Raw genomic sequence first — 27,122 nt, forward strand, 5'->3', positions numbered from 1 at the left:
CCAGCAAAGCCGGCTGTTTCCTGCCCTCGGTGACCCCCCACCCCGGAGCAGGACCCAGGCAGGGCAACGAGGAAGGGCAGGGGTGCCGGGAGCACCTCTGGTGGCAGGAAGATAAGTGCGCTGGGACAAGAGGTCACTGAAGGTCTGGTTGTCTTCTCTAGGGGCTCAGAGGCGCTTGGCAGCCCCCCAGGCTTTTCCAGACTCCTCTTTCCCTCTCCTCTCAGCTCCTCAGCTCCTCCAGACTCGGTTCTCCTTCTCCGTAATTACTTTCTAAGCCCTTTCCTTCCAGCTCTCCCACAGGCTGACTCCTGTGACACCCCCATCCACCCCACGCCCCACACTCTGGGTACCCTGATTAGAAGGGAGGTGGGGTGGGAGGAGCTCTGCTTTCCTGGACCCTCCCCGCTAGCTGATGGGATGGGGGGGTTGGCAAGGAGAGGAAGGGCCCCTCCCAGCCATCCCGAGGGCCCCCAGGAGCCAGACAGGAAACAGCCTCAGGAAGGACAGTAGCAGCAGCAGCCACAGCGACGTCCCCCCACACCCCCCACCAAGGGGTCAGGGCTGCGGGTAGCGGGGGCGTCTCTCCGCCCCCCCCAAGAGAGAGTGAGAGTGAGGGAGGTGATTTGGAGGTCCAGCCGACCCATCACCCTCTGTTATTTACTCTCGGTCTCTCGAGTTTTCTACACTCCTCCCCGCCTCAACCCAGTTGCCTCACTCCCTCCCCGGCTTCTACGGCGCTGGGCGGCGCGCACGGTAGGGCCCCAGACGTCCTGTTTGTTGAGTGACTGTGTGAACGTCGCTGCCGGGTTACAGCTAATCTGGGCTCACCGCCTCGGGGCCCGACGGGCAGCTCTCCATCCTCAAAAGCTGCTCGCCCTTTCCCCTCCCCTTTGCCCCCAAACAGTCCCCGGCGCCAACCAGCGGGTAGGCGAATCCTCGAGTGGAATCTGAAGTCCGCAGAACATCAGAGCGGGCTTTGTGTGTGTGTGTGTGTGCTGCACACTTCGGCGCCGCGCGCGCGGCCCTCCGCGTGGCTGCATGAGTTTCTCGGCTCCGGGTCTCCGCCGGGCGCGGACCTGCCCCAGGGGGGTCCCCGGGCCCCGGCCCCGCCACGCGCTGTCCCGCAGGGCGCACGGCCACCGTGCGCGTCGGGGCGGTCCCCGGGCTCCGCGCCCGCCGCCCCTCCCCCTTCCCCTTCCCCAAACTTTCTCCCAACTTCCCGACCTGCTCCGCTCGGCGCCCCGCTCCGCTTGCCTCATGAATTATTCAGCAGCGCGCGCTCCAATCAGCGCGCCCGGGCCCCCTCGGCCAGCCCGGGCCGGGGCGGGCCCCCCTCCGCGCCCCTCCCTCCCGGCCCCGGCACCGCCCGGCCCCGTCCCAGCCCGGCCCACCCCGGCCCGGCCCGCCCGGCCCCGCGCCGCAGTCTCCCTCCCTCCCGCCGCCGGCCCCGCTCGGGCTCCCACCCTCCCCGCCGGCGCGCAGCGCACTCGGCCCCGCCGCGCGAGAAGGCGACTCCAGGGAAAGGGGGGGAGGGAGACCGCGGGCGGCCGGGGCGGGCCCCCCAGGCTCCGGAGGGACCCCCGACTCCAGCCACGTCTGGCTCTGCGCCCGCCCGGCGCGGCCCGGGCACCGACGGCTCCTGCCCGCGCGGCTGAGACGCGGGGCCACACCTGGGCGCCCGTGCCCCGCATGGCCGCGCGCTGAGGGCCCGACAGGGAGGGAGTCCCGCGCGGAAAGCCGGCGTCCGACCCGCTCAGGAGTGGGGGGAGGAGGGTGTTCAGACTTGGGGGGGCTAGCGCCCCCCAAACTCGGATCGGATCCAACCGGAGCGAGGCGGCGCCATGGAGCTGCGGGCGCTGCTGTGCTGGGCTTCGCTCGCCGCCGCTTTGGAAGGTGAGTTTGCTCGAGGGCACCCCGAGACTCCTGGCACCCCCCTCAAAGCTGGCTTCATAGTGGAGGGGCTGACCTCTGTCTACCCCTACAACCGCACCCCAATCCCAAACACTTCTGACCAGCGGTGCCAGGTCGGGAGGGGGCGGGGAGGCGGCGGCCCAGCGGGGGAGCGGAGTTTTCTTTTGTTTGGGAAGGAGATGGATTGGGGCTCCGTCCCGGGACCTTCCCCTACCCCGGCTCCCCACACTCTCACCCCGGGCTCCTAACGTCCTTGGAAGCCTTTCCTTCCCCCCACCACCCCAGTCTTCAAGATTCTGCCCCAAGTTTCTATCCCACTTCCTACCTCCCGCCAAAGTGAGCAAACTTTTCGGGAGGAAAAACTGCGGGTTCCTGCAGACCTTCAAGCTAGGTGGGGAAATGGCCCCATCCCCAGTTCCTTAGCCTTCACCCCTTGATCTTCCCCAGTCCTCTTCACTCACACCCCAAACCCCCATATTTCCCTCAAAGCCCTGGCTGCAGAGCTGCCCTCTCCCTGGGTTTCCCCAGGTTGCACCCCAGCCCTTTAAATGCCACCTGGACCCCGGGCTGGAGAAGCTGGCTTTTCCCCAACCCTAAAACAGCCTCCCGTGTTGTCCCCACTCAGCCCAGCTCCTACCTCCTGGTCTCTCTGGATTTGTACTTTTTCTGTATTCCCCCAATGTTTCTGCATGCGTGCGTCCCTCTCCCCTCCTGGTCCCCTAGCAGGGTGGGGGGGCCAAGAGGCCTGTAGGCCCCTCGGCTACCTCTCTAATCTTCTCTCATTGAGCTGAGCTGCCTCCCTGCCCCCATTCACTGCCGGGAATCAAAAGGGTCTCTAGGGAGTGGACCATGGGGGGCTGCTGACGGGTGGGAATCAAAGGCAGCTGGAAAGCCTGTCTCCCCCAGGCTGGGCAGCAGTTTCCTGGGCTGGGGATCAAAGGCTGGGCCCGGGATGGGGGGTGGGGGGTTTCAGGGCCTCTCACCGGCCTGGAGAAAGGAGAAGGGGAAGAACCAGGAGAGGAAAAGAAAGAAGCAGAGAGGGGAAAGGAGACTTAGCCCCGATTCCTGTCACCTGAGGCTCTGCGAGCGCCAGGCCTCTGCTAAGCACTTGACAAATATTCTTTTCCCGGCTCCCAGGACCCAAGGGCGGGAGGGGTTGTTATGGCCCCATTGCACAGATGAGGAGACTGAGGCTTGGAAAAGGGCTACGCAAGGTTGGGTGCCCCAAGGAAGGTGGGAGAGTGACAGGGAGGGTCGGGAAGAGAAGTGGAGATGGACGGACAGTTGGAGAGCGGGAAAGAGGGACAGGAGGAACGAGAAGGACCTGACAGTTCACAGAGAGCTTGCCGCCGGCGCGACTGACCTAGATAGGGTGAGAGAAAGTGAGGTGCTCAGAGACAGCCCCGAAACAGACAGCGTGGAGATAAGAGACAGGAAAACACCATCCTGGCTGGAACAATGGAGGGTGGGGACGGCAGCCTCTACCCACCCCCTTCCCAGGTCCCGGGCATCCTGTCCCCAGCGTGCTGGGCTGTCTCCCGCCACCCATGGGGGCTCTGGGCCTGACCTCGGGCCTGCGGAGTTTGCCAGACTGACCCCTTGCCCCTGGGCATCGCTTGGTCCTGGGGAGGGGGCCGCCACTGCCAGCCCACCTCCCCTTCTCTGCTGCAGCACCCATGGCAGGGAGGGGGGAGAGGAGGGGAGGGTGTCCAGGTCCCAGGTGTGCTGTCGGCTCCCCTGGGGGGCCCCCTCCCCACGCCTCCCGGAGCCGGCCGCCTGCCCCCCACATTGTCCTGGCCTCCCAGGGGATTCCCGTGCCGTCCACCACCAGGGGCCCTGCAGTTTCTCGTAACCCCTCCTTCCGCCGGCGCCCCGTCCCCTCCCCTCCGGGCACCGGAGCTGAGCCAGGTGTGTTCACCACCCCCCCTCCTGCAACACCCCTAAAATCTCCCCTTTTCATTCCCGGAACCAAATCCAGATGTGAGGCCCCAGCAGGTGCCCAGGCGGGAACCCAGGCGTCCCAGCCTGCAGCACTTCCTCCCTCCTTGCCCAGGACCGCACACGGGTGGGGGGCGCGGAGGCGGCTGGGTGGTGGTCAGGGCTGAGCCTGGGGCGCAGGGCACCACCGCGGGGGAGAGCAGGGGCTGAGAAGGGGGTGGGCACTTGGAAGAGGAGCAGGAGTCGGGGGTGGGAGCAGCTCGCTGGGAGAGGGCCCAATCAGGAGGGGTGCCCCCCCCAGGCCTGCAGCCCTTTGCCCACCAAAGGGTCAGGGCCAGGTCAGGGCTTGAATTTTAACCCTTGCCTGCTCCGCTCCCAACCGTCGCGTCTCCCTCCTCCCACGCCCACCAGTTCATGGAGCCCCAGGTCTGGGAGATGCGTGAGTGGGCAGCGGGGTGCCTGCCAGCTGTTAGGGGTGGGGTTGGCACAACGGGAGAACCCAGAGGGCAGGGCTTGCTGCCTTCCCCGTCTCTCCTGCCACCTGACTCCTCTCCCATGCACCTCAGGTCCCAGGGGCCAAATGCTGACTTTGTCTGTCTGTCTGTCTGTCTGTCTTAGAGACCCTATTGAACACAAAATTGGAAACTGCTGACCTGAAGTGGGTGACGTTTCCCCAGGTGGAGGGGCAGGTAGGACCTGGGGCTCTGGGGGAAATGAGGGAGGAGGAGGGAGGGAGGGCATCTGCCCCTCTGGCTTCCCAGACCTCCCCACCTCGGGGGGCAGCAACTCCTCCGAGGCCCCCATCTGGTGCCCCCCTCGCCCCAGCAGCCCCCAGGCTCACCCCCTCTCCCCTCGGCAGTGGGAGGAGCTGAGCGGCCTGGACGAGGAGCAGCATAGCGTCCGCACCTATGAAGTATGCGACGTGCAGCGGGCCCCAGGCCTGGCCCACTGGCTGCGCACGGGCTGGGTGCCACGGCGCGGCGCCGTCCACGTCTATGCCACGCTGCGCTTCACTATGCTCGAGTGCCTCTCCCTGCCCCGGGCCGGCCGCTCCTGCAAGGAGACCTTCACCGTCTTCTATTACGAAAGCGATGCCGACACTGCCACGGCCGTCACGCCGCCCTGGATGGAGAACCCCTACATCAAGGTACCCGGGCCAGGGCCACAGCCAAAGTGGGGGCTCAGGGCCAGGCCTGTGGTCTGGAGGGCAAGTGGTGAGCTTCCCAGGCCTCTGGCAGGGAGAAGTGGGGGCTGGGGGGCAGGAAGCTGAAGCTGGGGGCGCAGAAGGGGTCTGCTGGGTGGGGCAGCAGAAACGGCCCCGCTGCCTGGCCTGGCACTTCCAGGAGGCCGGGCCTCAGCCGCTTTGCCACCATCTCGGCTGCTGTGCCCCACTGAGCTCCAGCCGTGCCACCTTTCTGTTCCCTGACTGCACCTCACCCTTTTGCAGCCTTGCCCCAGGACGCCTTCTCTCTGCCATTTCTACCCCTCTCCTTGTCTTTTACGCCCCTCTGTCCATAAGCCTGTTCTAGCCCTCCTCATGTTTTATAGTTTACCTGCATTCCGTTCATCTCCGTTTCCTTGGCACTGAGAGCAGGTGCCGATAAATGTTGGTGGAACGAGTGAATGAGCAGGAAAGGGAGCGCAGCACAGAGGCTGGGCACATCCTAGGAGCTCAGCAAGTAGTAACGGGACCTGCAGGAGAGTGCATGTTGGGGAAGGTGGAGAGAAGGTTCCAGAACAAGAGCTAAGGAGGTCAGGGAGAGGGGGAGCTGAGAAGCAGAAGAGCGGAGGGCGGCAGCCGTGAGTGTCTTCCCCAACCCGGCAGGTGGACACAGTGGCTGCCGAGCACCTGACGCGAAAACGCCCGGGGGCCGAGGCCACAGGGAAGGTGAACGTCAAGACGCTGCGCCTGGGCCCGCTCACCAAGGCCGGCTTCTACCTGGCCTTCCAGGACCAGGGCGCCTGCATGGCCCTGCTGTCCCTGCACCTCTTCTACAAGAAGTGCGCCCAGCTGACCGTGAACCTGACCCGCTTCCCGGAGACCGTGCCTCGCGAGCTGGTGGTTCCCGTGGCCGGGAGCTGCGTGGCTGATGCCGTCCCCGCACCCGGCCCCAGCTCCAGCCTCTACTGCCGGGAGGACGGCCAGTGGGCCGAGCAGCCCGTCACCGGCTGCAGCTGTGCTCCGGGCTTCGAGGCCGTCGAGGGGAACACCAGGTGCCGAGGTGAGGGCTGGTGCCCCCGCCACATGTCCTTGGGGCAGGGTTCCGGACCCTGCCCTCGGACCCCTCCAGGCCCACTCTGAATTTTCCATTTGTCCATCCTTTGCTTTCCTGGGCACTCAGCTGCTGGAAGGCCTGTTTTCAGAGTGACTGCCATGGTGCTGAGCTTTTCCCTGCTTCCAGAATCTTCCCCCAATCATTTCTAACTCCTCTTCTTTCTGGGCAGGCGAGGCTGGCTGGGGATGTAGGACTGTCCCTGCAGGTGGGATGATTGGTACTTTGTTGGGCTCAGAGGACAAAGGCATCATGGCCTTAATTCCTGTTTGTTGTGGGTTTCTTCCAGTTTCCTGATGCTAAATTCTTACTAGAGCAGGGGTTCTTGCCCTGAGTTTTGCAGATAGAATTTAGAAGATCTGTGAACTGTGGTAGAGGACAAAATGACTTTATTTTCACTAATCTCCACCTGCAACTTGGCCATGCCTTCTTTATGGGATGTGGCCACAGAGCCTGGGGTCCTAGCAGGATCCGAGCCTTTGGTGCCGTATAAACCAGTGACACTTTCTGATCCCCTTACAGGTGCTGCAAGAATCTCGAAATACTGTTTTTGCTCACCCTGAGTCACTATTGCAGTGCTGTTGGGCCTGCAGCTCTGTCTTGTTACGAAAGAACCACAATCTTCCCTGAGACAAACTCGTTTTTGTGACGTTTTGATCATTTCATTTCAACACAATTGGTTTCCTTTGCGATCCCGTGTATTTTGTTGTGTGTGTTTAAAGCCATTCCGAGTGGGGATCCGGAGGCTTCACCAGACTGCAAGGGGATGAAAAAGAGATGGAGATCCCTGCTCCAGAGGGAGGGTCTCCTTTTGCTCCTGGACAGGAGGTTTTTGTACCCCCCGCTCCCTTCTCCCCGCTGAGAACTGTGGACAAACTGCAGAGCAGCCGGCTCTCCTGGGGAGCAGAGCTTCGTGGTTTTGTTTCCCTTCTGATTTCTTCTTTGACCCTTTGCTTGTCTAAGAGTATATTGTTTAGTTGCATGCATTTGTGAACTTTCCAGTTCGTCTGTCCTTGATTTCTAGCTTCATTCCATTGTGGTCGGAGAAGATACTTGGGATGCTTTCAGTCTTTTCAAATTTATCAAGACTTGTTTTGTGACCCTAACACGTGTTCAGTCCTTGAGAATGATCCCTGTGCACGGGAGAGGAAGGCTGTGTGGTTCTGACAAACCTCTCTCTCTCTGTCTCTCAGCCTGTGCCCAGGGCACCTTCAAGCCCCTGCCAGGGGAGGGGTCCTGCCAGCCATGCCCGGCCAACAGCCACTCCAATGCCATCGGCTCGTCCGTCTGCCAGTGCCGCATCGGGTACTTCCGGGCCCGCACGGACCCCCGGGGTGCTCCCTGCACCAGTAAGTGACCCTGTGCAGTTTATCAGGGAGAAGGCTCAGACCCCTGGGGTGGGCCCCGACCTCCCACCTTCGCCCCCACCTCCCTCTGGCCCCTGGCGTGCCGGTCCCCAGTGCGGAGAAGCCGTGGAGCAGGCTGCCTGCCAGACCGCTGTCAGAGTGGCCATCCATTTCCCGCCCGCTGCCCACCCGTCATCAGCCCCTTGTCTGTGCCCCGTCTCTCGCAGCCCCGCCCTCTGCACCCCGAAGCGTCGTCTCCCGTCTGAACGGCTCCTCCCTGCGCCTGGAGTGGAGTGCCCCCCTGGAGTCCGGCGGCCGGGAGGACCTCACCTACACCCTGCGCTGCCGCGAGTGCCGCCCTGGGGGTCCCTGCACGCCCTGCGGGGGCGACCTGACCTTCGACCCTGGCCCCCGGGACCTGGTCGAGCCCTGGGTGATGATCCGTGGGCTGCGCCCCGACTTCACCTATACCTTCGAGGTCACTGCCTTGAACGGGGTGTCCTCCCTGGCAACGGGGCCGGCGCCCTTCGAGCCCGTCAATGTCACCACCGACCGTGAGGGTGAGTCCGGGAGCTGGGAGCTGGCCAGGGGTGGGGTCAGGGAGGGATGTGTGCAGGCTAAAGGCCCGAAGGCAAAAGGTAGGGGACCAGGGTTGGGATTGGGGGCAGAAAGAAAGAATAAAAAAGAAGCAGAGGCCGGCTGGAGAGCCAAGGATGGGGCAGGCTCCCTGAGCGGCCTGGAGGCAGAGGAGTCAGAATAATTGAAACTGCGGGGGGGACTGAGACAAGTGCACTGAGCAGGGCAACACTTGGAGAAGTCAGGGAAAGCCCTGCCACGAGGACGGGCCCCCATGTCTCTCCATCTCTCCCAGTGCCCCCGCCTGTGTCCGATATCCGGGTGACGCGGTCGTCACCCAGCAGCTTGAGCCTGGCCTGGGCTGTTCCCCGGGCGCCTGGTGGGGCCGTGCTGGACTATGAGGTCAAGTACTACGAGAAGGTGAGACAAGGCTCCGGCTCACCCTGGCGGTGGGAATGGACAGTGGGCCAGGGGTCGGGGTGTCTGAACCCCGGCATCAGGGAAGCGGCTGAACTCCAGCTCTGCCACCAATGGCTGTGTGACCTAGGGCAAGCCCCTTGGTCTCTCTGAGCCTCGGGATCCCCACCTGTAAAACAGTTCCGAGAACAGCACCCACATGCAGGGTTGCTACAAGGACCGAATGACATAATGGATGGGAGCACCCAGCACCGGGCGTAAATAAGCACAAAGGCTCGCTGTGACCCAGCAGGGCTGAGGTGCTGGTGAGCAGGGAGAGAGGGCCAGGTGGGGCAAGCAGCAGAAACGGGGAGCCCTGGCTCACGGCCAGCCCCCTCCTCCTTCTGGACAGGGCGCGGAGGGCCCCAGCAGCGTGCGCTTCCTGAAGACCTCGGAAAACCGGGCAGAGCTGCAGGGGCTGAAGCGGGGAGCCAGCTACCTGGTCCAGGTGCGGGCACGCTCCGAGGCTGGCTACGGACCCTTCGGCCAGGAGCACCACAGCCAGACGCAGCGGGATGGTGAGCCAGGGAGCAGGGTGGGGGTGGGGGTGCAGCCTGCCACAGCGGGGAAGGTGGTCACCTCTGCCCCTGCAAGTTCCCCCAAGTCACATGCCACAACCACGGGGCAGCATGTCCTAGCGAAGAAGGCAGGGGACGGAGAGACCGACCGCCGGGTGGGAAGTCTGCTCCGCTGCTTACAGCTGTGGGGCCTGCAGCCAAAACCTGACCTTCTGACCCCCAGCTCCCGCATCCAATAAGAGGGAATATGGCCAAGTCTGTCTTACAGACACATGTTCACTTGTAATGTGCTGGGCCAATGGCTTTCTAAACCTGTAAGAAAAAAAAAATGAACAGCTTTATTGAGACATAATTCACTTGATACAATTTAAAATGTACAATCACTGGCTTTTAGTAAAGTCTCAGAGTTGTGCAACCATCATCACAATCGATTTCAGAACCTTTTCAGCACCCCACAAAGAAACCCTGCACCCCCTTAGCCTTCGTCCCCAGGCCTTAGGCAACTATAATCTACTTTCTGTCTCTATGGATTTGTCTATTCTGGACATTTCCTAGAAATAGAATCATACAATACGGGGCCTTTTGTGTCTGCCTTCCTTCACTTAGCATCAGGTTTTCAAGGCTGCAGTATGGGTTAGAACTTCACTCTTTTTACGGCTGAATAATTTTCCATTGCATGGAGAGACTGCTTTTGTTTATCCATTCATGAGCTGACGGATCTTTGAGTTGTCTACACTTTGTGGTTATAAACCTTGTAACATTTGACCTTTGGAACCTTTCGCTCAAATGGAACTTTTTGTGGACACCAGTATTTCTAACAAAACCAAAAAAACTGCTCTGGTGGCAACAAGGTTGGGAAACTTCCTCCCTTGCCCTGAGGGACTTTGGAAGGAGCCACGAGCCTGGAGAAAAGAGTCTGAAAACCACTGGGGCTCCCTGACCCAGCCTTGCCCGTGTCCTCTCTCCCGAATCCGTCACAACTGTGCTGGAGACCGTTGTCAAGGGACCCACAGCTCGGAGCTGGGGCCTTCGAGGGGCTGTTGGGTTCCCCCACATCCCCGGCTTTGTCTCCCCCAGAACACGAGAGTTGGCGGGAGCAGCTGGCCCTGATCGCAGGCACGGCGGTCGTGGGTGTGGTACTGGTCCTGGTGGTGGTCGTCATCGCCGTTCTCTGCCTCAGGTGAGGGCCATGGCACCTGGAGTCAGGGAGATGCCCCCTGCCCTGCCGCTCCGGGGCCAGACATCCTCGGAAGGTCACGAGCCCATTTGCACTGGGACTCCAATCCCTCCCTTCCTGGCCTGCCCCTTGGGGAATGGCGATGCATGACTCAGCTTACCTTTCGCTCCTTTCTCGTTGGCCACAGGAAGCAGAGCAGTGGGCGAGAAGCCGAGTACTCGGACAAGCACGGACAGTATCTCATCGGGCATGGTGGGTAGGCAGCCAGGCTGGGGAGCCAAGACTCGGGGCGTCAGAGTCCAGCGGGAAGCGGCTTCTTTGCTAAAAGATCTCTGCCTGGTTCCCCAGGTACAAAGGTCTATATCGACCCCTTCACTTACGAAGACCCTAATGAGGCTGTGAGGGAATTTGCCAAAGAAATCGACGTCTCCTACGTCAAGATCGAAGAGGTGATCGGCGCAGGTAAGAGGAGAGGGGCCCGGGCAGGGGGTGGCGAGGGTAGGCGGGCAGGGCACGGCCAGGCCGGGAAGAGAGCCGACCGCAGCGTCCTTCCCCAAGGTGAGTTTGGTGAGGTGTGCCGGGGGCGGCTCAAGGCGCCGGGCAAGAAGGAGGGCTGCGTGGCCATCAAGACCCTGAAGGGCGGTTACACCGAGCGGCAGAGACGCGAGTTCCTGAGTGAGGCGTCCATCATGGGCCAGTTCGAGCACCCCAACATCATCCGCCTCGAGGGTGTCGTCACCAACAGTGTCCCCGTCATGATCCTCACCGAGTTCATGGAGAACGGTGCCCTGGACTCCTTCCTGCGGGTGAGTCCCCACCCCAGCGCCCAAGCGGCCGAGGAGCAGCGGCCACCAGGGCTCAGAGCCCGGCACAGAGGCAGCCAGCCCCGCTCCAGCCTTCTCCTGCCGGGCTCTGCTCCTCTGCCCCTCGTTTTCCCTTTGGGAAGGGCTGAGTCCCTGGAACTGGGTCAGATCCAGGATGTCGAGGGTCGTCGTTAGCTCTTTTGCTAAATCTTTGCCGGGTGCCTTCCGTGCACCAGCCACTGTTCTCGGCACTGGGGAGACGCCCCGAGCCAGGCCGACGAGGTCTCTGCTCTCAGAGCTGATGGGCTAATGGGAAAGCTGGACAGTGAAAAAGTAAATAGAAAGACTTTTTAGAAAAGTAAACAGATAATTGCAGATGTGGAAGAAACAACAGGATGATAGAAAGGTGGCTGGGGATAAGGTAGGGAAAAGAGCTTATTCTATTCTTGTCACTTTCTTTAGCAGGTTTTACTGAACTTTATTATTTTAACTATTGTTATGCATCGTTTTTAAAAAGTGAAAACACTTTCTTCCATAGGAAAGTGTCATCGTTGCACTCAACAAAATTACTCTGATTCCTTAATGTCGTCGAATACCCTGTCGATATTCAAATTTCCCCCAAGTACCCCCAGATGTTCTTTATTGCTGGTTTACCCAAACCAGGATCTAATTCAGGGCCAGACATTACTTCTGAGCCATTTCAAATCCAGAACGTTCTGTGGGCCAGCTATCCTCTTGAATGTCCCACCTTCTAGAACATTCTAATGTTTTGATAAGCTCAGAATTACACCTTTGTGGCTGGACTGCAGCAGGGGATGCCTGGCCTTCTCTCTGCTTCCCACCAGGAGACCCAGACTGGTTGGCTGGCACCGGGAATGAGGCGGGGACAGGCCCCTGGATTAGTGTGATGCCAGCCAGTTCCTCCCTGGCAGACCAAGAGATCTGTGCTTTGTTATATTAATACCATGTGCAGATCCAGCTGCAGGACAGAGGAGGGGCATCTAGTATAGAAGCAATGACATCTGGGTGGCTGAGAAAGAGCCAGCCATGAGAAGATCGGAGGACAGTGCATTTGGGACAGAGAGGAGGGACCCAGAGTGGGAAGAGGCTGTGCATGTTTGGCAAACAGGCCGCTGCACCCAAGCCCAGCGAGCAGACAGATCACGAGGCCAGTGGTGGCTGGGTCACGCCAGGCCTTGGGGCCTCGTGGCCTCGGGGCCTCGGGCAGGAATTGAGATTTTATGAGATAGGTGAGAAGCCACTGGAGGGGAGGAATTCAAGCCAGAGGGTGAGATGATTTTCCAGATGGCCACATGCTGGGAGCAGGAGCAGAAGCAGGGAGGCCAGTGGGAGATGGCTGCTGTCAATCCGGCAGCGGGGGTGCAAAGCAGCACTTTGCATTTTGGGAGGCATGTTGTTTCTGAACCAGAGCCAGCAGAACTTGCTGGTGGACTGTAAGTGGTGGGTGAGGGACGGAGTGACGGGGGCCTCAGGTCTCTGGCCGAGCTGCTGGGTGTTTCCAGGATAGGACGACCTGAGAGTGAGGTCTGGGGTACGGGCAGGATTGGGGGATGGATAAGAAATTGAAGTTCAAACTCTGTGTCCCTGGCCCTACGGAGGCTACAGAGTCCCCTGCACCCGGCTGAACTGAGAAGATGGGATTAGTTAACTGTCCCATCTGGTTGGTTCAACTGGTGAGAACAAAAATGTCCAGGGTGGGCTTTAGACCCTGTGGCACCGAACCACCCAATTCCTCAGTGCTCTCTTGCAAAACCACACACAGTCGGTCCAAGCGGGCTGAGCGAGATCACGGCTGGCTCAGCACCTGCCCATCTCCACCTGCACACAGGTAGCTCAGACGACACACCTAGCTGGGGACAAATCTGGCTGTCAAATACAAGGAGCACAGTAGATAAAAAGCATTTGTTGAGTATTTCCTGGGTATAAAGCACTGTGCCAGTTTAACTAGAAGACAGAATTTAAAAATTATTTGTCATCTAGTCAAAGACATGATGCATATTTGAAACAGAAACATGCATAAGCAATGCATTGTAATAATACAGCGAGGGCTGAGGAAGAGGAGGAAGGAGTACCTGGGAGGTAGGTAGATAAGCTGTCAGGTGGTTCTGGAGGGGGCGGATGGCTCAGGAAGTAGAAGGACGGGGACAGTGAGTGAGCCACGCCAACCCCTCCCGTCTTCCTGCGCCCACCTGCAGCTGAACGATGGGCAGTTCACAGCCATCCAGCTGGTGGGCATGCTGCGGGGCATTGCCTCGGGCATGCGGTATCTGGCCGAGATGAGCTACGTCCACCGCGACCTGGCCGCCCGCAACATCCTGGTCAACAGCAACCTGGTCTGCAAGGTGTCCGACTTTGGCCTCTCGCGCTTCCTAGAGGAGAACTCTTCTGATCCCACCTACACAAGCTCTCTGGTGAGGCTGGGGGCAGGAGGGGTATGAACGAGGTTCCCAGGGCAGGTGGGGAGGGAAGGCTGGAAAGATGGGGGGCCGGGGAAGTGACGGATCTGGTCCAGGGAGAGGACAGAGGAGCAGGCTGAGGTGGAGCCAAGGAACTTTAGGACTGCAGACCTCAGAGGGTGCAGTCAGCTTAGGGGACAGCTCTGCAGGGTGCCTGGGAAAAGAACAGAGAGTTGGGGTCCTGGGGGTGGGAGGGGATTGCTATTGGGGTAAGATGGTGGTGCAGTGTGCCTGGGTCCCGTGAGGCCTACAGCTCACCTTTTCCTCCCCCTCCTGCAGGGAGGAAAGATTCCCATACGATGGACAGCCCCTGAGGCCATCGCCTTCCGGAAGTTCACATCTGCCAGCGACGCCTGGAGTTATGGGATTGTGATGTGGGAGGTCATGTCTTTCGGGGAACGGCCGTATTGGGATATGAGCAATCAGGACGTAAGTGTTCTGCGGTCATCCCAAGCTTTTCTGGAATGTTCTCTCACCTGGGATATGGGTCACTGAGGTGCTGACGGTGGCGGGAAGAAGGGTCGCTCTTTGTATCAAAGACTTTGTATCAAAGAGTTGGATATGGCATGTTTGGGTCACAGAAGGAAGCAGAAGTGGGGGGCCAGGTTGGGGAGTTACATATCCAGGCTGTAACCCAAGAGCTGCTGGACATCCAGCCCCAGCCAGGAGGACTCACAGATGTGCCGTCCTGGGGGAAGGGTTGCTCTCTGGCATCTTCGTTGTCCGCTGATGTCTTTACCCAGGGCTTCTTCCCCTATCCCAGGTGATCAATGCCATCGAGCAGGACTACCGGCTGCCACCGCCCCCAGACTGCCCCACCTCCCTGCACCAGCTCATGCTGGACTGTTGGCAGAAGGACCGGAATGCCCGGCCCCGCTTCCCCCAGGTGGTCAGTGCCCTGGACAAGATGATCCGGAACCCAGCCAGCCTCAAAATCGTGGCCAGGGAGAATGGCGGGTGAGGACCCCAGAAACGGACCCACCTCCCCGTACTCTGCCCCTGCCCTTTGCAGTGGGGTGTGGGATGGTCTCTGTCCCAATCACCCCAAGGCTAGGCCCATGTTCCCAGTCCAACCCGGGTGCTCAGCGTGTCCTCCCATCCTTCCTGCCAGGGCCTCGCATCCGCTCCTGGATCAGCGGCAGCCTCACTACTCGGCTTTCGGCTCCGTGGGGGAGTGGCTCCGAGCCATCAAGATGGGAAGATACGAAGAAAGTTTTGCAGCCGCCGGATTTGGCTCCTTCGAGCTGGTCAGCCAGATCTCTGCTGAGTAAGTCATCCTGGGAGCTTGAGGTGGGCAGTGGTGAGAGCTGAGCAGCCCGAGGGGACCCTGGGGACAATGGGCAAAGAGCCCAGGGCCAGGCCCTCCAAGTCAGCGGCGACCGCACTCTGCCCCTCCCTTCTCTGTCCCTTGGTGCCAACTGTGTTCTCCTGGAGCAAAGCTCAGGAAGAGTTGTTCTATAGAGAGCCCCCCAAAACAATAGTAGCTGCTGGGGCTGAGAATCCAGAGAATGTTCCGGGCCAGTGAGCCCACCTCTCCTCCTCCATCACAGCCCCAGACCATCTCACTACCTCCCCTGCCTTCGCAATCTGTATCTCTCTCTCTTTGTGCAACTGTCTACATTCCAGTCCCAGTTCTCGTGTTAACGGCGTTTAACAATAATGTGACAACTCTTTTTCCCACCCATAAAAGGAGATGGGACTAGGTTTTGGAGCTCCTTCCCAGCCTTCAAGTTGAATGGCTTTATGATTCTGATATCTCCCAAACAGTGTTTTTCTCTTGTCTGCCTCTTTCTGGTACTCCTCCTTCCTGCCTTGCCTCTACATTTCCCTGCTAGAGTCTCTCCTAGCTCCAGGTTGGAATAATAAAAATAGAAGGACTAGTAATCTGGAACTAGAGGGGTCCTTGGAGGTGCCTCCCTGGCAAGCTGAGCCTGGCTCCCCCACTGGGCCTGGGAACCCTCCTGCCAGCTCCTTCACCAAGGTTCTCCATTTACCACCTCTGCTTTCCTTTATCACACTCTCCAGGCAGCAGGATTGGGGGGGTGGGCACACAACACGTGGGTTTTTTGTTTTTGTTTCTGTTTTTTGGTCCATTCTCCCCTGGAGCTTCTCCTTCCCCCTCTAAAGCAATCTGCAGCCCCTTCCCCCAGCCTCACTTTGAAACTCCAGATCCTCCAGGCCGCAGCCCCCGCCTCCCGCCTTTCGGCCCCGCCCCTTGTAGCCCCCGCCCCACCCCTTCCGCGGCTGCGCAAAAGTTCTGCGCCGGCTGAATCTTCCGGGATCTGCCCCGCAACTGTTGACGTTGCACACCCCCCCCCCCCTCTTCTGTTGGCCTTCCTGATTGGCTGGCAGTCCCGAGGCGGGGACAGGGTGTCTGGGGCTGCCCTCACCTCGCTCTCCGTCCCCCCCACACACAGGGACCTGCTTCGAATTGGAGTCACCCTGGCGGGACACCAGAAGAAAATCCTGGCCAGTGTCCAGCACATGAAGGCCCAGGCCAAGCCTGGAGCGCCAGGCGGGAGCGGAGGAGCAGCCCCGCAGTACTGACCGGCCCGTCACCTACCCCAGGGCCGCAGCCCCTGCCCCCTTGTCCTGGGGCAGAGTCGGTGGGGACTCGCGGAGGCCCCATCGCTGCGCCCCGCTGGATTGCACTTTGAACCCTTGGGGCTGGGGTGTCGGCAGTTTGGAGAGACTGGATTTGGGGGTTCTGCCCTCCCCCCGGGATTGGGTGTGACCAGGAAAAAAGGAAACGCCCGTAATCTCCCGACTTCCCCAGGGGAGGTTGGGTGGGGACCCCCGCAGCAGCCCTCTGATCCCCAGTCAGGGCTCCCAGGTGCTCCCCCTCACCCTACGGGCCATGCAGACCAAAGAGAGGGGGGCCACTCGCCCGCGAGCGCGGCAGTGGGGCGACGTCGGGAGGCAGGAAGGGGCGTCATGGCCAGTGACGAAGTCATTGGACTTCGATGTCTCGACCTTGCTGCTGTCACCACCGAACTCGACTTTTTTCCTTGTAAATGCCCCTCCCCCCATCTGTTGTTGCCTTCATATTGAAGGTTTTTGAGTTTTATTTTTTGTTTTTGATCTTATTTTTCCATTTTTTGTTTTGTTTTTCTACCGTCCTTGTCGTGGCTTTTTGTGTCGCAGGGGACCTGTTTCGCTGGGGCTGCTCTCTGCCCGAGTCGAAACAGGGACCCAATCGTGTCTGTTTCCAGAACCGTGCCTTGGTCTCGCCACAGCCCCCCAGGCATTTACCTGTCCCCCAAGTACCCCCAAACTGTGTCCGTGGGGGGGTATGGGGGGGTGAGGTGGTGAAGGGGACAATGAGGTGGTGGTGAGAGGCCAACACCCGTGCTTGGAGGGGTTCTTAAATTATATTTAAAAACAATTTTTTGTATAAATAAAAGAAAATGGGAAGTGTCCTGAAGCTCAGGTGGGTGACTGGGAGTAGGGGAAGGACTGGATTTCTGAAGAGTGGGGTCTGTGTCTGGAGGGGCTTTAGGGCGGGCTGGGCGGGGTCGGGGCGCTGGAGACCGCAGGGCTGGGGGGGCTGGGGGTGCCGGGAGATGAGTCACTGGCAGCTGCTCCTAACGGCCGCAGCTGGCTCTGCCAAGAGCCGGGCACACCTCTGGGGTGGGGTGGGGCACCCCCTCCCTCTGCTCCCCAGTTCCTCAGCCATGGCAGGGAGCTGGCTGAGGAAGGGGGGCCTGGGGCTCATAGCCCCGCCCTATAGCCCCCGAAAGGGAGAAGGGGGCCCAGGCTAGGGTGGGGGGGTTCCAGTCAGATGAAGGAGACAGATGTGGACCAGATGTTGACAGCTACGGTTGTTATAGAGGCAATGGAGGAGAGGGGGTGTCTGGATTAGCTGTGTGGGGGGTGGAGCTGGGAGTGGTGAAGGTGGACCCCCCACGTGTATGTACACGGGTACACACACACACACACCCCACACACGCGCAGGGCTGGTTGAGCAGACAATTCCCCTATTCAAACTGCTGCCCGGGCAGGTTCTCCCAGCTCCTGGGGAGGGGAAGGGGAACCACCAGGCATCTTCGCCCAGCTTCTCACTCCCAAATGGGGAACTGGGATGGGCCCAATACCACGCTCAAAGGGCCCGGTTTCCTGTCCCACCATCTCCCTTTGCCCCCTTGCTCCCAGTCCCTGCCCTCCGAGAGCAGCTTTGTTCAGCCTGCAGACGCTTCCATCCCCGCATCTCGCCTGCCCCCTGTTGTTGGGCGAGGGTCACTGCAGGGCCCAGCCCGGGAGACTCCGCAGTCCTGCCGCCCTGTTTCTCCCTCTATGACCCTCTTCCGGAGTCCCTAATGCTCCTGAGTCCTCGGTCCCCTCCCTCCCTTGCTGACATATCACCCAGCGGAGCAGGGCGGGAAGGGCTTGGTACTGCTATGGAAGGAGGGGACATGGTCCAGAAACAGGACGCAGGCCCAGGCCAACCAGACATCTGGGCTAGATAAGGCGACCTTGGCTGGCGAGGGGCGAAACGGAGGTCAAGGGAACAGGGCAGAGATAAAGAACAGAGCCGCCCGGGGTCAAGGGCCAGGGGAGCAGCTGGATGCCCCGCGATGCCCAGGTTAAAGCAGACCCAGCCCAGTTCTAAAAGATGCCCTGAGCCCCCGTGTGAGCTGCTCCCGCCCAGCTAAGGGACGGGAAAGCCCAGCTGGACAGGGTGGCCTGGCCAGAGGCACCCTCCCTCCGTGGGGCTCCTTCCCCACCCAGGTTGGTCCCACTTCCTTCAATGAAAGTGGCTGCTAGGCAGCTCGCCCCAGAGGATAAGCACAGGATAAGGAGACCTTTCTAGAACCCAGTGTCCTGCCTGCTTCGGCATCCCCAAACCCAAGTCCCTGTGCCCTTTGGGTCCTACATCCTGACCCCCTTCTTAGAGCCCAAGTGGGATGCCCCAGGCCCCTCCCCCAAGCAGGGACCTGCCTGGCAGGAGTCCCTGGGGAGGGGTCGGGTGCTTGCTCCTTGGCCTCAGGCTGAGGAGAGTGGGCTGCTCCAAACCGGATGGAGGTCAGCTCCTCAGCAAGGCCCTCTACCCATCCTCACCCTGTTACCATAGCAACCCCTAGGCCATTTGGGGAAATGGAGGCAGGGCCAAGGGAGGGGGCCTCCCCAGAGGGTCACGGGCTGGTTCATCCTCTGGAAAAAGGCACTTTCACCATCCTTAGTGGTGAAACCTGGCAATTGAGCTCATTGTTAAAAACACAAAACTCAGAATCGTTTTTCACTCTCCCTGGGGAGCTCAGGGCCGCTCAGAACTAGGATTCTCGGATGGAGGAAAAGTGGAGTCTTCATTCCCTGTTCCTTCCCTGCCCCTCTGCCTCTCCCACTGAGGACGGCTACCGCCCTGCCCTCCGCACACTTGGCCCCGCTCCCGAGCCCTGGGTCCCCGCGCCTGTCAACCTCAGGGACCCCAGACCCACCTCAGAGCCACCTCCCCCCACCATAATCACGGAAACTCACGTCTCAAAAATAAATAATTTTATTTTCTCTCTCCCTTTCTGAAGATAATTCAAAACTGAGTGACCCTGCGGGTGCTCTCTGCAACAAATTCTGGGGAGGAAGAGAGAAAGCCCGCATTGGGGACACAGCCCTCTGCATTCAGGGACGCCGAGGGCCTGGGCCGCGGGGTGGGCTCTCACCTGTGTCCACCAGCCCAGCTCGGTCCTGGCCCTGTGCTTGCTCCCGAGGCGGCGTCGGGGCAGAGCCTGGGGTCAGCGGTCAGCAGGGGCTGCCCCCGGCCCCGCACAGCCCTGCTCCCCACACTTGCCTCTGCCTCTTCCTGTGAAGACACTCCCGGGTCACTGCCAGCACCGCCACTGCCGCGGGCACCAGCATTCCCAGGAGGACGGCCACAAGGTTGGGTGCTTCTGGGGCGGGGAGCAGAAGTGGGGACATGGGGTGGGAAGGCGTCGGGGGTCAAGGGGTTGGGCGGGAGATGCTCCCTTTTGGCCTCTGTCACCGCCCTGAAGGACCGTGCTGCCCCTAAGCCTCCTGAGTGGCTGGTTCCGCCCCCCCAGGCCAATGCCCCCGAGAACCCTGTCTGTTTCCGGACATGCAGCTCCCATAAGCCGTCTGAGGGGTTCCCTGGAGTCCAGACTGAGCCGGGACGTCTCAAAGAGCAGCCCAGAGTCACCCCCATCGGTCACCTGGGCATGTTAAGAATGCAGATGTCCGGGCTCATTCCAGACCCACTGGGGAGGGGTCCTGCAATGTCCATTTTGAGCAGGTGACCCTTCCCCTGAATCCAGACAAGCTAAAGCTAAAGCCTGAGAACCACTGGTCCAGAGGTCAAGGGGATTTGGAAAAGGAAAAACAACAGAGATCAGTGAGAAGGCGCAAGGGATACGAGAGGTAGAGAAAACAGCCAGAGCGGGTAGCAGGGTTCAGAGAAGGTTCTGGAGCTCATGGGTAGGAGATGGGCAGGGGGACTCTGGTTCTTTGAGGATCCTTGTCCTGCTCATCTCTAGAGATGATAATAATGAGCCATGTATACCTACACATATGTATCACACATATATATAGGCCCTTTGGTCCTTCTTGCCAACAGCTGCCACTGAACTATTATGTATGGTCCGGCGGCAGCTGTTGGCAAGAAGCGCCCAGGATGGGGAGCTTACCCGGCTTCCCGGGGGGCGGGACGTCCTCCCAGGGCTCAGTGCAGAGGGCTCCCGTGTAACCAGGTTCACACTCACAGGTGAAGTTGGCACCATGCTCCTGGCACCGTCCATCATTCTGACAGGGGTTCTGTAGACAGGGACTGTCTGCCAAGGTGGAGTGGGGTCGTGAGAAAGGGGCAGGGAGTCAGGGGACCCCAGGTCTGGGAAGACATTCACAACCAGGGAGAAGCCTGGCTGGGGGCTGAGACCCCGGGGCAGAGAGCAGGGCACAGCTCGGAGAGATGACCCACCAGCCAGCCTCCCCGCCTGGGCCCACACCCGGCCCCAGGCCCCGGGGAAGTGCTACGGATCGCCACGGGCTTTACCTAGGAAATGGGGCCGATTTGTTTACCAAGCGCTGAAATAAGGGTTAAAAGAGATCCCTAAAAGCGGAGGGATCAAGTGAGAGAAAGAAGGACTGGGAGTAGACTGGGCTCACCTGGGAAACAGCCCTGTGTGAGGTTCGCCACGGTGCAGAGCTCCCCGGGGCTGCAGCCAAAGGGCTGACAGCGCAGGACCCCCAGGCTGGCACAGGTGCAGCGCCGAGAGCAATCCTTGGTCACGAAGCTGTCGCCCCGCTGGGGAAGGGACAAGGGTCAGGGGAGGAGGTGTGGCTGTCACCCCCGCGCTGGCCCGACGCGGGCCTCTCGGCTCCCGGCCGCACCTCATAGTAGACGCCGTCACGGATGCAGCCACAGTCAGCCACGGGGAGGGTCTGGGTCCCGCTGTAGACGTAGCCGGGGACGGGGGCACAGCCTTCCACACAGGGGCCCTCGCAGTCCCCCGGGGCCCACAGGCTGGCGCAGGAGGCGGGACAGGGTGTCATGCAGCCCTGGTACACGGTGTTGGCTGGACATGCCAAGGCTGAGGGGACAGAGGCGCCGTCGGAAGGCAGCTGGGGCTGGCCAGGTGGGTGTTTGGAGGATGTGGGGCTGCAAGTGGGGAGACGGGGACCCAGGTCACGAGACAGGACACAGGACTCCAGGGCTGGCTCTGTTCGCAGGTCTTTTTGTTGGGGACGTTGAAGCACATGGAGGGACATCCAGAGCAAAGATGGGCATTGGAGAGGGGGCACCTGGTGTGGGGACCAGGCTGGGGGTGAGGCCTCCCGGGCGGATCATGAGGGGAACTGGAAGGAGGGTGCAGACAAGGAGTCAGGGTGGAAGGTTGCACTGACTTTTTAAGTGGTGGTAGTTGAGGGGGGGGGGTCATTGTGGAGCAGAAATGGTGGGTGGAGGATGGGGCCGCGGTGCAGCCGGGGAGGGTCGCCGGGGAGGGTCGGGGCCTCACGGCAGCGGGTGTGGCTCCGCCAGCTGCTCAGGGTGGCACCCGCCTCCTGGCAGAGGGTGGCATAGCCGCCGAGGATCTGGCAGCGCATCTTCTCCCGCTCGCGGGGGTTCCGGGCGGCACACAGATCCACCACGCAGTGCCTGGGGGTGGGGAGGGGGGTGGGTGACGTCAGAGAGGGAGAGACAGGGAAGAGGGCCCGGAGCTGCCCAGCAGAAGCCTTCAGGTGGCGCAGGAGGAGGGTCCCCAGGACCTGAGTCCACAGAGAGAAAGGAAAAGGGAAACCAGCAGAGCGTGGGGCGGGAAATGGGCAGCAGGACCCACAGAGAGGCCGGAGTGGGGGGCGGGGTGGGGCCCCACTCACTCCTGGAAGGGCTCTGGGGCCACGGTCTGGTGACAGGCAGCAAAGGGGCCCTGGGGGTCCATCAGCACCCTACACGCCTGGGTGGTGTTGACAAGCTCCAGCTGCTCCGGGCTGCACCCTGACACCTGGAGGCCTGATGTGCCTTCTCCTCGTTCCCCTTCCTCTCTTTCTTCTGGGTCCTCCTTCTGCACGGCCCTGGAGGAGAGGCCAGGTGGAGTGGGGGGCTTAGGGTGGGGGAACTGGGGACCAAGGCTAAGGAAGGTGCTGGCACATTGGCCCCCAAAGGCGTCTCCCTCAGACTGGGAGAGCAAATGACAGAATGAAACAAGCCAGGACAAGACCCCCAGGCTGTCCCGAGGACATGGAGGGGAAGGGAGCATGGCCTGGTGCCTGGTGGGAGCTCGTCTGCCCCAGGGCCGGCTGCTCCACCAGGCCCTCGGCCTCACGGCTCTGAGTGAACCCTCTCACCTGGGGAAGCGGGCGCGGACCAACCAGGTTGTCTTCTTCACCTCCCAGCTGTCGCCAAAGACTTGGGAGCTCTGGGAGACGGCGTTATTGGGCATCAGGTACTCATTGACAGTGCTCCCGTCAAAGTTCCCGCACAGGCCCCGCACGAGCCCCTGGTATGTGCTGGGTAGGGAGAACACTGCAGGATTTGAAAGGGGACATCTGGGAGTGATGGGTACCCCACTTCGGTGCTCTCGGCCTCTTCTCTCTCCCACCCGGTCCCACCCTGGCCCAGGTTCCAGGAAGAGGCCAGGGCCTGGCGGCCTCAGATGTGGCTTTCCCTTTCCCCTCCCCGCTCTCCGGTACCTGCGTTGTCACTTCCATCGAAGCTGATGCCCAGCTTGAAGTCAGTGGTCAGGTACAGGCGGTGGGCCCGCAGGGACACCTGCAGACGCTTGTCAGGCTGGAAAGGAATGGCCATCTTCTCACCGTTGACCTGGAGAAGGAGGACAGAAGCTGCATGGCATCTGGGCCAACCCGACCTTCCATTGAGCTCGTTCTTGCCTTTCCGAGCCCACACGCCTCGGGACCTCCCTGGGCAGAGTCATGTCCAGTGGCTTGAGATGCCCCAGGGGGCTTTGCTGTGCCACATGGTGACCCCGTTTGGAGCCCCAGCCCCTTCCCTGCAAGATACTGGCACTTCTGCATCCTGGACTTGACCTTCTCACTACCTTCTCTCTCTTCCCTGTGGCTCAATCCCACCACCCTCCTCTGCGTCTCCCTGGGAGGTGAGCTCAGCACTACTTCCGGCTTCTAGGCCTGGGCTGCCCCTGCCAGGAGTTTCCCAGGAAGTGGGAGTCCCGGCTCCCTCTGCTCCAGGGGACCGCCCAAGACCCCAGCCAGCCTCCTCAGACCCTCCTGAGCCTGGTCCGGCCCTTACCACAAGCTCCAAACCAGGCCCGAGCTGGACCCTATAGCCGTAGACCTCCACGAGCACGTCGTGCAAGTAGACCGGGCTCCAGGGCATATACATCTTATTGCGTCCTTCCACACTCAGGGCCTCCACGCCCGAGGGCAGGCTGCTCACCGTCTTTATCAGAAAGTAGGTCATGGTGCCCCGGAAGCGGTAGGTGACACCGTCAAACGTGCGGTAGTGGGGGTCCCCGAAGATTGAGCAATAATCCAACCCTGCCAAGAAGGGCAAGCACTGAGAAGAGACCCTGCCCAGAAATGACCATCCCCAGCTCCCTTCACCCACCCCAAGGTCTCCTGTCATCCTCCCTCTTAGCCCTGGACTCCCCGAACACTTGACCTTCAGATTTCTTCCTTCTCCCAGCCCCACTTAAAACCTTCAAGGAGCTCCTCGTCCAGTCCCCTTTATGCCCATAAGGTTAACGCGTCCCAAGAGGGCCAGTAAGCTGCACCCGGCCCCGGAGGGGGTGAGCGCCAGAGTGAAAACCCACCCCGGACACCTGCACCGGGGCCCCTTCTCTTCGTGGTGTTCCTGGTCTGAACCCCTTCCTCCCCCGCCTCCTTATCCACCTCAGCTCTGAGCACCCCCTTCTCCTCCTGCCCAAGCCGCGCCCCTTACAGTCGGGCACACATTCACTTCTGCTTTTGGAGATGAGCTGGCAGTGGGCGCCGAAGGGGCAGTGGTGGTTCCGGCACTGAATGAGCCCTCTCGTGCAGGTGCAGCTCTTGGTGCAGTTGGGGGACAGCCAGGTATTGCCCACCTGCAGAAGCCACAGCACGAGCCAGGCAGTGAGAGCAGCCCCTGGTCTGAACAGCCCCCCACTTGGACCCATAGGTCCCTGTTCCCCCCACGAAGCACTGTGCTCGGGGTCCCACACATGTTGCTCGGGAGCTATTTTACAGGTGAGGAAACCAAAGTTAACCAGAGGTGACTCGGCTCAGTCAGGGTTCAAACCCACCCTTTCTGCTGCACCCCAGTGGCTGGATTCCCCAGATCCAAAACCCAAACCACGCACCCCGTCCTGGACTGGCTCATCAGCCTCCCTGGCTCAGGGCCAGCTGCAGAAACGCGGGTGCCCGGGGCTGAGAGGCTGGGGAGAGGGAGAGCTCCGTCACCAAGATGTGACCCGTCCCGCTCACCGTGAAGGTGGTGCCTTGGGCGTCCCGGCAGCTGCACTGACTCCTGGGAACACACTGGTCCTCCAGGAGCACGTAGCCTGGGTAGCAGGTGCAGCCCTCGAAGCACGAGGAGGCCTTTTTAGAGTCCAGGCACAGGCCCTCCGGGTCCTCGCAGGAAGGCTGGCAGGAGGGAGCGCAGGGCGTGTAGCTGCTGTAGTAGGGGCACTTGAGGGCTGTGGGGGGCAGAGGGGAGGGCGTGAGTGGAGGGGACCAGAGGCGGTGGCTCTGGGAACCCGGCTGGGGGTGGATGACTTGGGGCTTTTCCTTCCTGTCCTTATTAACCCAACAAGCATTGAATGAGTAATGGCTGAGTGCCAGGCCCTGGGGAAAGAAAGGAGTAAGAATGGCCATCCCTGGTTCCTCAAAACCTGAAACAGAGACATCCCACAGGGACCCAGTAATTCTGCTCCTGGGTATATACCCCAAAGAAGAGAAAACAGAGATGCCAACGGACACTTGTACACCAACGGGCATCACAGCATTCCTTGCAGTAGTCCAAAGGTGGAAAGAACCCAAGTGTCCACTGATGGACAGATGGATCAAGAAAATGGGGTCTGTCTACGCCATGGAATATTATTCAGCCATAAGAAGGAATGAAGTTCTAAGACACCTATGACATGGAGGGACTTTGAAAACGTGATGCTGAGAGAAAGGAGCCAGCCACAAAAGGCCACATATTGTATGACTCTAGTTACAGGAAATGTCCAGGATAGGCAGTTCTGTAGAGACAGAAAGTGGATTAGAGGTTACAGGGCCTGGGAGGAGGAGGGAATAAGGAGTTTGGAATATTTGGAGTGATGAGAAAGTTTGGGTAATGGATGGTGGTGATAGAAGCACAACATTGTAAATGTAATTACTGCCACTGAACTGTGCACTTAAAAATAATTAAAATGGCCAATCTTGTTTTATACACACACACACACAATAATTTAAAAAAAAAAAGGAATGGCCATCCAGTTCCGTGTTGGAGACAGAAGTCAGCCAACATGACCCTGATGTGTGTGGCCAGTGAGCGAGACAGGCGTGTGTGTGAAGGGTGCGTAACAGCCCAGAACAGGGAGGTTTTAACTGTCTGGGGGAGTTAGAGAAAGGCCTTCAAGCACGAGTCGTCGTGAGCAAACGGAAATCCCTACCATGGTCACAGACAGGAAGCATCAACATAAAGATGTCGGCTCTCCCTAAGTTAATGCTACATTTAATATGATCCCAATAAAATATATCAGCAGGTTTTTTTTTTTTTTTTAAATAGGACAAGATGATTTTAAAGTTAAGGTGAGGATATAAACTAGAAAAGTCAGAAAAAACTCTTAACAAAGAGCTGTGAATAGTGAATGTCCCCACTAGAAATGAAAACACATTTTTTAATTGCTCAGTAATCACAGCATTCATTACTGGTACAAGGAAAGACAGACAGATGGATGGAGGAGGAGAGGAAGCTCAGATAGGGCCCAAATACATATGGGAGATCAGTATATGTAAATGACACGTGGTATCACGTCAGTGGGGAAAGGATGGACTGGTCATTTAAGAATACTGGAACAATTGGCTAGCCCTCTGGAAATAAAATGAAACAAAATTAACTCCTATCTCATACTACTTAGGAAAATAAATCCCCATGGATCAAAAATTTAAACTAAAAAAACAAAAACAAAAACAAAAAAACCATATAAGTTTGAGAGTAAAGCATAGCTGATTTTTTTTTTTTTTAATTTCAGAGTGGGAAAGGCATTTGTAACTATGGCTCAAAATGCAGAAGCCATAAAAAAAAGATCAATAAATTCAACCCCATAAAAATAAAATACCTTTTTTTTGCATGGCAAAAAAAAAAAAAAAAAAAAAAAAAAAAGTCAAAAGACAAAAAAAAAGGAGAGAAATGTTTGTAACTCATAGCACTAACAATGGGCTACCCTCTGTAATAGACAAAGGAGTTTTATAAAATAAAAACCAGCAACCCAGTTAAAAAATGGTGAATGGATGTGAACACAGAGTTCACAGAGAGGGAAATGCAAATGGCTCATTTGAAAGGATGCACACAATAAGGAAAATGCAAATTGTGACTATTACCAGTTTTCACTTATCAGATTAGCAAAAAACCCAAAGATTGATAATGCACTCTGTGGGTGACGCTGTGGGGATAACAGGCAATCTCTTATGCTGCTGGTGGGAATGCAAATTCCCCAACCCCTATGGAAAGCTGTTTGGTGACCCCCCCCCCCGCAGAAATACAAAAGCATATAGTCCTTGACCCAACAATTCCACTAGTAGGAATTTAACCTACAAAATACTCACACACCTACAAAATCATTTATGCACAAGGCTATCCACTAGGGCACCGTTTGTAAAAGCCAAAGATCAGCAACAGCTAGGAAGCCCTCCAATGGGACACTAGTTAAATAAATTATGCCAGCTATAAAAGAGAATGAGACCCCCTACACAAAAATTAACTCAAAATGGACGAAAGATCTCAATATAAAAGAAAGTACCATAAAACTCCTAGAAGATAATGTAGGAAAACATCTTCAAGACCTTGTATTAGGCGGCCACTTCCTAGACTTTACACCCAAAGCACAAGCAACAAAAGAGAAAATAGATAAATGGGAACTCCTCAAGCTTAGAAGTTTCTGCACCTCAAAGGAATTTCTCAAAAAGGTAAAGAGGCAGCCAACTCAATGGGAAAAAATTTTTGGAAACCATGTATCTGACAAAAGACTGATATCTTGCATATAT

General features: G+C 59.0%; 2 protein-coding genes across 3 annotated transcripts in view; one reads left to right on the top strand and one right to left on the bottom strand.

The window, feature by feature from the left end:
- Positions 1-1,490: 1,490 nt before the first annotated feature.
- Positions 1,491-16,542, top strand: EPHB4 (EPH receptor B4). Of its 2 annotated transcripts, none has more exons than XM_037814740.1 (17): positions 1,491-1,893; positions 4,468-4,538; positions 4,709-4,996; positions 5,675-6,071; positions 7,316-7,471; positions 7,696-8,028; positions 8,340-8,464; positions 8,853-9,018; positions 10,096-10,198; positions 10,383-10,447; positions 10,544-10,657; positions 10,754-11,001; positions 13,215-13,430; positions 13,755-13,904; positions 14,239-14,432; positions 14,587-14,742; positions 15,893-16,542. In XM_037814740.1, the coding sequence occupies exons 1-17, from the start codon at positions 1,842-1,844 to the stop codon at positions 16,020-16,022; spliced, it is 2,964 nt and encodes a 987-aa protein (XP_037670668.1). In that variant the 5' UTR covers positions 1,491-1,841; the 3' UTR covers positions 16,023-16,542. The 2 variants fall into 2 exon arrangements, with proteins under 2 accessions (XP_037670668.1, XP_037670669.1); XM_037814741.1 differs by having other exon boundaries at positions 5,801-6,071.
- A 2,411-nt stretch (positions 16,543-18,953) lies between these two features.
- Positions 18,954-27,122, bottom strand: part of ZAN (zonadhesin) — a 49,155-nt gene continuing 40,986 nt past the window's right edge. The window contains exons 35-46 of the mRNA XM_037815056.1: positions 24,357-24,568; positions 23,836-23,977; positions 23,185-23,432; positions 22,611-22,740; positions 22,266-22,443; positions 21,798-21,992; positions 21,437-21,576; positions 20,811-21,010; positions 20,586-20,724; positions 20,108-20,251; positions 19,130-19,357; positions 18,954-19,040 (exon numbers count right to left, since the gene is read on the bottom strand). Of these exons, the coding sequence (XP_037670984.1) occupies positions 19,209-19,357; positions 20,108-20,251; positions 20,586-20,724; positions 20,811-21,010; positions 21,437-21,576; positions 21,798-21,992; positions 22,266-22,443; positions 22,611-22,740; positions 23,185-23,432; positions 23,836-23,977; positions 24,357-24,568 (1,877 nt within the window). The 3' untranslated portion in view covers positions 18,954-19,040; positions 19,130-19,208. The remainder of the gene's footprint in view (positions 19,041-19,129; positions 19,358-20,107; positions 20,252-20,585; positions 20,725-20,810; positions 21,011-21,436; positions 21,577-21,797; positions 21,993-22,265; positions 22,444-22,610; positions 22,741-23,184; positions 23,433-23,835; positions 23,978-24,356; positions 24,569-27,122) is intronic.

Source organism: Choloepus didactylus, chromosome 21 (genome assembly GCF_015220235.1).
Source record: "Choloepus didactylus isolate mChoDid1 chromosome 21, mChoDid1.pri, whole genome shotgun sequence".
In the NCBI taxonomy this organism is placed as follows: Eukaryota; Metazoa; Chordata; class Mammalia; order Pilosa; family Megalonychidae; genus Choloepus; species Choloepus didactylus.